Source organism: Carassius auratus, unplaced genomic scaffold, assembly GCF_003368295.1.
Source record: "Carassius auratus strain Wakin unplaced genomic scaffold, ASM336829v1 scaf_tig00214571, whole genome shotgun sequence".
NCBI classification, from domain to species: domain Eukaryota; kingdom Metazoa; phylum Chordata; class Actinopteri; order Cypriniformes; family Cyprinidae; genus Carassius; species Carassius auratus.
The window spans coordinates 22,977-33,301 of NW_020527716.1; the positions used below are offsets into that span (position 1 = coordinate 22,977).

The 10,325-nt window shown below is 39.5% G+C and overlaps 1 protein-coding gene and 1 pseudogene across 1 annotated transcript; one reads left to right on the forward strand and one right to left on the reverse strand.

Annotated features, from left to right (window-relative positions):
• The first annotated feature begins 2,109 nt into the window (after nt 1–2,109).
• Nucleotides 2,110–5,072, forward strand: LOC113092335 (uncharacterized protein C6orf203 homolog). The gene is made up of 4 exons (XM_026257909.1): nt 2,110–2,198; nt 3,164–3,583; nt 3,831–3,903; nt 4,124–5,072. The coding sequence occupies exons 2-4, from the start codon at nt 3,165–3,167 to the stop codon at nt 4,304–4,306; spliced, it is 675 nt and encodes a 224-aa protein (XP_026113694.1). The 5' UTR covers nt 2,110–2,198; nt 3,164; the 3' UTR covers nt 4,307–5,072.
• Nucleotides 5,073–5,074: 2 nt separating this feature from the next.
• Nucleotides 5,075–9,890, reverse strand: LOC113092336 (BEN domain-containing protein 3-like; annotated as a pseudogene).
• Nucleotides 9,891–10,325: the final 435 nt, after the last annotated feature.

Sequence of the window (10,325 nt, forward strand, 5' to 3'; positions counted from 1 at the left end):
CCCATCCAAGTGCACACACACAGCAGTGAGAAGTGAACACACTGTGAACACACACCCGGAGCAGTGGGCAGCTATAGATCCAGCACCCGGGGAGCAACTCTGGGTTCATTGCCTTGCTCAAGGGCACTTCAGCCATAGGTATTGAGGGTGGAAGAGAGCGCTGTTCATTAACTCCCTCCCACCTTCAACAAAAATGTGCCTTTATATATTTATTTGATCCTTTGAGGTGTTTTGATTGGACAGCTCAGTAAATGCCTGTGGTAAAGTGGTTACATCCGGTGCTTAAGAACAGCTTTCTCAATTTTAATGTAAATAAATTCTAAATTAAAATAATATGCCTTTACTGTGCTCTGTCCTACTGAATGTAGCCCTGGTTCAGAGCTGCTATTAGTCCTTTAATTCTTTGCAAAATGTCATGATACAGCCACAGCTGTATGTTTGATTGTTTCTCATGGTCTATGAAAATGGCTACAGTCATGTATGATTGTTAAATCACTCCTGTTTGTAACTCTCTGGTGTCTGAAATCAGATTGCAAATGGAATTATTTTCAGAGCTTTTTACTACATTGGGATTTGAGAGGTGTCTTTACTATTGCTGATCTAGCCTCAGTCTCAGTGTCCTTCTGTTTATAAAATAATAAAAAAATTCAAAAATAAACATGGCACAGATATGACTATTGATTTGATTTAAAACAATATTCGAACTTAAAAAAATGTCTCAAAATACCACACTGTACTCCTGCCTATCAGGCCGTTTCTGAATGCAGTTCTTTAGAATGCATCAAATTTTCCAAATTATTTGATGCATATTTTTATGACAAACCATTGGCCTGCTTAGAGCATGTTTTCTTTGAGAGTTGATAACATGTCCTTCTCTGTAGAAATAAGAGGGGTTGTATGTTCGGAGCTGTGCCCAAATGTACAAGTATCGAAACCAGAAAAATCTGCTAAATGAGCAAAATCACTTCACTACTGATTAACCAAAAGCATAAACACACACACACACACACACAAACAAATATTCTTTATGAAATAATGAGCTTTTATACAATAATTAGTAGAACACTAGAATAATTAAATATTATTGATCAGTCGTTGGTGGAATTTTTATTTTGAATTATATATATATATATATATATATATATATATATATATATATATATATACATTCAATATGTGTGTGTACAGTTATGTTTTTAAATCATTTTAGAATTATACATATTTATATTAATATTTAATATTATAATATTTAATATATACTATAATATTTATGATTGCCTTATGATTCTAGATTAAATTTAAGTGTGTCAACAAAATAGGATCTTTATTCCCTTACCACAGAGTGTCTCCCTGAATTTGGATGTGAGTTTCACACCATATGTCTCCACATTGAACACATGGTCACCAAGAGACTGACCGGCCATCAGTTTGAGAGACCACATATCTGCTCTGTCCACTCCGACAGCATATATTTCAATCCCAGAAGCCCTTGCTGCTGCTGCAACCTCTTCAACTTTATCTTGCGGCCGTCCATCAGTCACAATGATGGCCACATTATCAATCTTCTTTTTTAGTGGCCAGGCCTTAGCATTCGCTATGAAAACCTGTTCCATGGTGGTTTTTATGGCCAGGCCAGTCATGGTTCCCGCTGAGAGGGGATCAATATGAGAGATGGCTTGCTTGACCTTGGCTTTACTAAAGTCAGGGTTGCCAACTCTCACGCATCTGGCGTGAAGTTTGGACTTCAGCGTGATGCGTGAGAGTTGGCAACAAACAAATTTATAACAAAGATAAACAAAGTTAAACTTGCATTAGACAATAAGCTTTGCATTAGCAAATAATGCCTCATTAATGTATTTGTCCTGCTTGTTTAATGTTATATGACTAGTATAGGGGTGTAACAATATATTGCAGTAAAAATGCAACATGAATGATGGATAGTGACAATATTATATATAATTAAAACAAAATCTGCAATATTATAGATAGAAGTCTCGTATTCTATTGTAAGGATATACTTACGATATCTATAACAACCTAATGATTGTAAATTGTGTATAATAATTCATCCCGACTCTAGAGGGCGCTGTAGAATGTTCACTACTACAGTAGCAGCGACTGCTGGTTTGTTTTTAATGTGCTCGTCGTTGGTAAACTCGAGATTAGAGAGTCAAGAGGAGATCACTCTGCTCACTTAGGTAAAATTTTAAATCGTTGTTAAACAAACAACAAGAGTTGTTTTTGCATTTGTTGAATGTGAAGTATACTTAAGAATTATCGTGAGCATTAGTTTGGGTTACAAACACATTGTGAGATGCTGTCTAGGCAAATTCTGATGATATTATCGTCATGATAATATGTCAGATTTTTACAGATCATGCTCTTCTTTACGTCTGTAATTAAATATAATTTACATTTCCCTCCTCAAATTAGTTATTTGAAGAAGTGGATAGACAAGTCCTTTAGCACTATACTGTGAGAAGTTTTGTCAGCGCTGTCGAGCTGAATGTCTGGCCAATGCTTGCAAATTCAGCTGAGTTTTATTTCGAAAAGACGTTTTTTTTGTATTGTAGTGCATTCTGTTGAATATACACAGTGCTTATCATATTTATTATATATCACCACCTGATGTAAGGTTTGTGGCAAAGCTGCCTTAAACTAACAGTATTGGGGATTATAAAATAAATTTTTTTATGTATTATGTGTAAGCTTTTTAGTCACAGTGGTGTTTCTAATGCTAAAATCTAATTCAGTACATAAAAACAATGCCAGCAAGAATGCAAGCTTTTATCAAAGCCAAAGGAGGCCATACAAAATAAAATATACAATATTTTAGTTATTATGTGTGAATAAAGACTATTTAGCTGTCTATCTATCTATCTATCTATCTATCTATCTATATAGATAGATAGATAGATAGATAGATAGATAGATTTTAATTAACTTTTTCAAGTATAGTAAAATACAACAAATTGCCAACATACATTGGAGCTCCTTTAATATTTTTTTTAAGCATTCCAGGACACACACTTTGAAGTTGGCTAGTAAGATTTACAAACAGTTTAGAGCTCAATCTAGGCACTTGTTGACTTTGAAGAATGTAAAGTGTGGATGCATGTTACCCCTTTTCTCTGCTCTTTTTCTCTTGTGTTCGTTGTCACAGTATGCAGAATCTGCCAGTGCAGGCGCTGGCCCTGCGGCAGCTAGGCAGACTGAACTCCCTCCAGCTGCTCACACCATCCCATGCCTCTGGTCTCAGCATGTGGTGCCCACGAACATTACACGCTCGTCAGTTGTGGGGTTCAGCCACTCCTCAAACACACCGTACAGCTATGTGGCCAAGATCATGGGACACTCGGCAGAGTTGGTTGCTTCATCACTCCCGGCTCAAAAGCACGGGAAAAAAAGGGAAACAAAAAATTATGCAGCAGCAGGAGGAGGAGGAAGATGCAGAGACTAGTGATTATGAGGATGAGCTTCCAGATGACCCAGGCCTGCCAAAAGACTATAAAGACCATGAGAAAACTGTCCAGTCTCTACGTTTCGATTTGGTTTTGAAGACCGGATTGGACATTGCACGAAAGTAAGTCAGAGAAACTGTTCATGAGTTTCAGAGATTAATTCCGCCACACTGGTGAGTTGCAAGTACGTGTTTTCAGTTCCTATTGCAGATGTAACTCCATGTTTTTTTACCTCTTAGAACCCAATTGGAGAATAGACTGATGGCGTTCATATATAATCTTTGCTCATATTGCTCTCCTTTGTTTATTTACATTTAGTTTGTGGTGTTTCGACCAGTGGCAGTGACTAACACATGTATCTGTTTTTAGTGGTGTGGAGGATGCTTTCTATAACCTCAAATTGAGACTGAATGGTCAGAAACTCACTAAGAAGAGCAAAATGGTGAGTCAGCACCCTCTAGTGTTATAATCAGAAAGAAGCTTCATCGAAAATATGCAACACTAGCTGAACAAATTATGGATGCAATAAATATATATATATATATTTTTTAAAAACCTGCTCTGTTTGTGGTAGTTGTCCACTTAATTCATATTATTTACCTATTAGTATGAGCAGAAATTGCACCTTCATTTAACAGTCCATTGTCTGCTCTCTCCTACAGGTTAAAGTGGGGGATACACTGGATCTGATCCTAAATGAGGACAAGGAAGTGGACACAGTCTTGCTGAAGAGAGTGATCTTAAAAAAGGTGGTTGGAGAGACAAAAGACACAGAAAAGCAGAGAGTTATTCTAAGAAGCTGGAAACACCTCCAACTTCCCAGAAAGCATGTGTACAAGCAGTAAAGACCAGTTCTGTGATGTTTTTGGGAGGTGAAAGATCAGAAAGTGGGACAAAACTGATATTTCCTGTTCCACTCTCCAACCATTTGATTCTAAAACTGCAGATTGAGGATTTATTGAGTTGTTTCCAATGCCCAACAAAAACTGAAGGTCCTTGTTACATTTATTCACTTACCAGTAGTTCTCATAACTGTTTCATATTACTTGAAGATTACTATTATTAACTTTACAGGTACAAGTGAAACACAAACACATCTTATTGTTTAGAGGCGGTTTTGGTTATATGCAATTGCTTATATTTATGTTACCTAGATTCACAAAATAACTTTCTCTGATTGTGAATCAAAAATAATTTAGGATATCAGTGTTTTTCTGATCCCTTGTTTATGATACCTTATTTTTTATTTTATTTTTACAATTTTCTTCATGACATTGGTAGATTTTCAATGAACAGTTTTCAGGAAGGGTACAGAGTGCCTTTGCACACAGCTGCACTAAGAGAACCAGACAAAAAAAAAGGAATTTTAAAAGGTTTTATACAGCATCTATGCAAAAGATTAATGAGTCAGACCCACACAAATACAGTTTTTAAACTGTATTTCATTCTTTTTTTCTTCATTATAATGGTCAAGGGTGGAATATACCAAGACCACAAATTTAATCTTGATAAACACTTCCCTTGGGTTTTTTTTTTCCCTCTGACGACAAAAGGCTCCTAATGACCCTCACTTGTGTATCTGAAGTAAAATAAAAAGGAACATGAAACCCATCTTGGCTAGGAAGTGAATTTTTATTGAAAAATATATAACATATAACCTGGTGCTATAGTTAAGTACAGATTAATAAGATTTACTTCCTGTAAGACAGGACGTACTTCAATATGTTGATAATTAGAAAAAGCCAGTGCTGCAACATTGCTAAAATAAAATAAAACATGTTTATATACTGTATCTTCTCTGCCCTCACCCCAAACTAAAGTGACCTATTATTTTTAAAGAACTAAATGTTTACATTTAAGTTAATTAAGGCTAACTTTAGCTTATCTAATAATTAGACATTAGAATAACATCAATCATATTTTGGCATATAAATAGTAACACTAATATTTCACTGTCATGTGATAGTGGCTTCAAACACCAACTTTCTGTCACTTACCAAACCATTTAAAGGCCATGGACGTGAACTCGACCAGCCAAACTAGACCTTGAACAAGAACGTTTCACTATGCTTCAGCTTATGGACTTGTGCAAATAACAGCTATGTTGTGTAAAATATAGGAACGGGTCTGCGCTTTGCAGGATTGTTGTCTAAGAATAAGTCACAGTGTTGTTTGATCTCTTTGCCTTCTTTAGAATGTCACATTTCTTGCGATTGGGGCGCCTGCAGCGCTCGTCAATGCTTGGCACGCATTCATAGTGCCACACTTCCTCCATTTTGTCAACTGGGTAGACAGCCTCCACATAATGACGAATTAGTCGGAGACGCACAGGGTCCAGCTGTTTCTTGTTGCAGGCCCCAGAGTGGTTGTACTGCAGCCTTAAATTTTCCTGCGTGAAAAGTTCCGGGAAGAGACGGACGAGAAGGCGAGCAGCAAAATTTCCCACAGACAGACTCTGTTGGACAATTTCCCTTACTTCAGCATCCGTGAGCAGGTACTCAGAAGGCACTGGGAAGTCTGGGGTGGACACCGAAAGGTCCTCAAGAGGAATTTTGCAGAAGTCCTTGCTGCTTTTCTCCAGGGGTGAAGACAGGACTTCAAAGTCCTCTTTCAGACGATCTGAAGTGAGGACATTGATTTGGCCAGCAGTTAGCAGCAAGTCTTTTGGGTCAGGCTCTTGGTCAGGTGAACAGGCCTTCCGTTGCTGCTGGTATGAACGCCGTTGGTCGTTATCCCGCCGCCTACAGCGCTCATCAAGTTTGCCAACAAACTCAAGGGTCCACACACGGTCGTTCTTAGCTTGGGGGTAAAGCAGCTGGACATAATGTCGGATGAGATTGATTCGTACGGGATCCAGCTGTTTCTTTCCTAGAGAGCCACTGCAGTTATAGTATTTTCGTGCATTCTCGTAAGTAAAGAGCTCAGGGAACATGAGAACCAGGAGTCGGGATGCAAAGTTCCCAATTGATAAACTGCTTTCATAGTTATTCTTTAGCTGTTCCTTAGTAAGTAAAAACTCCTGAGGGACATCAAAGTCTGGAGGAGGAATTTCCAATTTGTCAAAGTCCACAGGCTCCAGCCATAGTTTCTTCGACTTGCGATTTGGTTTCTCGTAATCACACAGGTCACTGATCTTAACAATGGAGATGCTATCAGGAAGACGGGTGGTGTCGTACATCTCTCGGTTGTCACGACTTCTGCCATTGACTGAAGCATTCTCCAGTGCTTCCTCCATTCGTTGTACGCACAACTGCAGCCAGATTTCTTCCGGAATATCAGGGAAATTGGCCTCCATGTATTTTCGAATAATTTCTAGTCTGTCTGAGTCAATGATCAACTGTCCTATGCTGTTGTGGCCCTCCGGCAACTTGCCCTCCTCAAACACCTCTGGAAAGAGTCTGTTCAGCAAAAACACAACAAGCTCCTCCGGTGACGTTAAGTCTTCAGAGTCGTCACCAGTGGCCTCGTGTTGGTCATATACTACATCTGAACTGACATTGTTGGGATGAACATAATCGTTCTCACCAGAGTTGAGGGAAAGATTCTCATCCTGGGCATCTTCACTGATGAAATGGCAAGCATGATCCGGTTCCATGTCAAACACAGAAACTACTGGAGGCTCTTTGTCACACATCTGACCACTCTCCATGTCCTTCTGAGCCCAGAAACGATTCAAGAAATCGTTGATCTGCAGCAAGCACTCCGTCTGCCAGACGTTTTCATTTTTCACCAATGGGTAGCAGACTTCCACATAGTTACGTATTAGCTGAAGGTGCAATGAATCTAAAGTCCGTTTGGTTGTAAGGCTGCATGTGTTGTAGCCATGCGTGCATTCCTTTGCTGTGAAAAGTTCTGGGAACAGTTGAACAAGGAGTCTGCAGCCAAGATCTCCCGCAGTGGACGTTTGCTCCATCAGCTGGGTGAGTTCTTCACTGGTCAGCTGGTATTCAGGAGGAGGTTGAAATTCCATGGACCATCTCGGAGGGTTTCATCTGCTTTTTGATGCGCGTCACTTCAAGCGAGAGCAAATCCACCTTACTGTGCAGCTGGGTCATGCTGGAATTCAGCGTGTTGAGGAGGAAGAACATCTTCTCGATGAGCGGGTAGAGGTGAGAATCCAAGGCAGCAGGAGAACCTGTGACCCCCACATTAGGCGAGGCCTTAAACATGTGATGCTTTCTAGAGTTGCCCAGTTTTTGGAAGTGGACCCCATTATGGCTTTCTCTGTCTCCATTGTGGGCTCCGTGCTGGTCCAGATTGGATGCAGCTTTACGCTCAGAAATGCGATGTGTGATGCTGTAGAGTGGTTTCCTGTATGAAGAGATGGGAATCTGCTCCAGTGGAGATAATCTGTGGCTGTGAGAACATGACCTGCTTCCATTATCTGAACTGTTGTCAAGGAGATGTTCTCCTGCCTGAAAAGTAAGTGTGAGATGTTGCTGTTAATAGTTTTGTACCAAAAGTTAAGTCAGACCAGATGTAGGATGTACTTTAGCAAATTATATCCCAAATACAATGCGTAATCAATAGAAGAATGAATGCTGTGATTGTAACAAATGCTCCTTTTCATCTTACCTGTGTTGTCACCTTGACCCTCTTCCCGCTAATGGGCTGTTCCACCTCAGGGCCTGTGTCTGTTGCTGATCGTTTTGTAATGCGCTTAAAGAAGCTCTCCATCTTTCCCTCCGTGTTTTTAATAACATCCTCTGCATCTTTCTCAAACTTAACTTCTGGAGAAAAAAGGCAAATTGTTCATAACCATTCAAGAATGCTGAGAAATGCTGACAGACATCATCTCACAACTCTGTACAACTTTGAGACAGAACTTGTAGCCTAACTTACATCTGGTATTAAGATCTGTCTCAGTTGATCTGATCACAAAAGATCGGCTGAGACATTTACAACTGACATTAACATGCATCTCCTGTGACCATTTACATCTTTATTTCTTTTTTACACAAATGTGATGTTTTGACAAGAATTCAAGCAGTTATTTTATTTGAAGAACCTCTATATACTGTTAAACAGAAAGTGTTGTAACCTTTGTTATTTCATATTGATAGCAGGCATAATGAACAAGTTCCTTGAGGTGCTGTGAATGTATAATGCACTGTATGCACTTTTCATGTTTTTTCACTATTATAGGCAAGAAATGGCAATCCTAATAGCAAGGGATCCTAATAGCAAGTTCAAAACAACGTCTCCATTTGATGCCAAGGTGAGTCAGTTCATTTCACGGGATAGTTTGATCTGGACTGTGTTTATTTTGATGTGATGCATGTTACTAGACAGAGATATTGTGATGTTATAGTAAAGGCCAAGAAAAATGAGAATGATTTTAGTGTGAATTGTTATTTACATACTTTTATCAGGCACTTGTCCGTCTGCATTAACCATGCACACAGAAGAGCTCATGTCCTGGGAAGAGACACACAAGACCCATGACTGATTAATGATATTATCTGATAGTCACACATCTAATCTGACCACATACATTTCTTATGCACTTCTCCCTAACACTTGTCAGTCATAGGGAATGAAGCCTTAGAAATATCTGTCAGCTAAATTGACTATATATATATATATATTTAGGAGAAAGCACTTGACCTGCTGAAACACAGTGAATTCAGTATTTCAAATGACTGGTCACAAATATCATGGTAAGCGTGTGAAGATTATAATGCGCGTAAAACTGTATTCTCAGAGTGAATTCTCTCTTCGGTCAAGTTCTGTGAGATTGTTTTTCTATTTGTTTTTCATGTCTTGCACCGTGAAGTCTCGCCAGAGCACCGGAGAGGCGCTGCTTCACCGTACCGACCCCCGTCCACCGGCTCCACTTCCTCATTCTTCCAGTGTAAACCCCACGGATCGGTTCAACCGGGGAGACAGACGGACAAGCAGCTCCCTACTGCGTTCCTTCTGTGGACTGCATATTTCATAAGAAAAAAATGTACTCTTTATGTTTTTTTTTTTTTTGCTGTAATACGGAGTGCTGCCCTTCTCTCGTGTTTCCCCTCCCTCCCCGTGCGCAACTCTCCCTCTTGCGTGACACGGCAAGAAAAACATCCACCGATGAGTTTTCGCTCCGTCTCCCGCGACACGGCGCGCATAAACTACCTGCGCTGCGGAAAACAAACTCACCTTTTCGACTCCGGGCAGCCGTGTGCAGGTTAGGAGGCGATAGCCATGGTCACGTCTTTAAATCCAGTGGATTTGTCCACGGGTAACTGTTGTCCGTGTTTCTCTCCGCTGCTTTTTTTTTTCTCTAGTCAGTGCCCTCTCGCGTGACGTGACGGTACTGTGTCATTTCCGCACGGCTGTGTGTTTGCTGTGGGATTTTGCCAGCCCACCCCACGTGAATACATGAGCTTCTGGGCCGTGGCAGAGAAACGCGCGCTGTGGCGTGAGACTTCTCGTGACACACTAGTCATTTCAAGAGGCCCTCGAGTCGCGCGCCTGATTTCCACGAGGGTAAAATCACCGCGTCATAGACGCTCGTGACAATGCAAACCTACATAAGTGTACAGTTATGAAAGAGTTTTGAAAATGGGGACATGTGTTATGTCCTCATAAGTCACCCTCTCCTTGTAATAATGTGTCATACCCATGACATTATACAGAGTTGTGTCCTGATAGGTCACAAAAACATGCCCACACACACACACTCACACATATATATATACACATATATATATATATATATATACACATATATATATATATATATATATATATATATATATATATATATATATATATATAGGCTATATAATATGAGATATTCGATTTAATGCATAAATATGAGATATTCGATTTATTATTTATTTTCATTATTTTACGTTTTATAGTGCATTGTTTTTTTAT

What these genes read in the sequence shown, in the direction of transcription:
- LOC113092335 (XM_026257909.1), top strand. Translation starts at nt 3,165, where the DNA reads ATGCAGAATCTGCCAGTGCAGGCGCTGGCCCTGCGGCAGCTAGGCAGA. An exon ending in GGATTGGACATTGCACGAAA is followed by an intron (nt 3,584 to 3,830) that starts GTAAGTCAGAGA and finishes ATCTGTTTTTAG; the next exon opens with TGGTGTGGAGGATGCTTTCT. An exon ending in TCACTAAGAAGAGCAAAATG is followed by an intron (nt 3,904 to 4,123) that starts GTGAGTCAGCAC and finishes TCTCTCCTACAG; the next exon opens with GTTAAAGTGGGGGATACACT.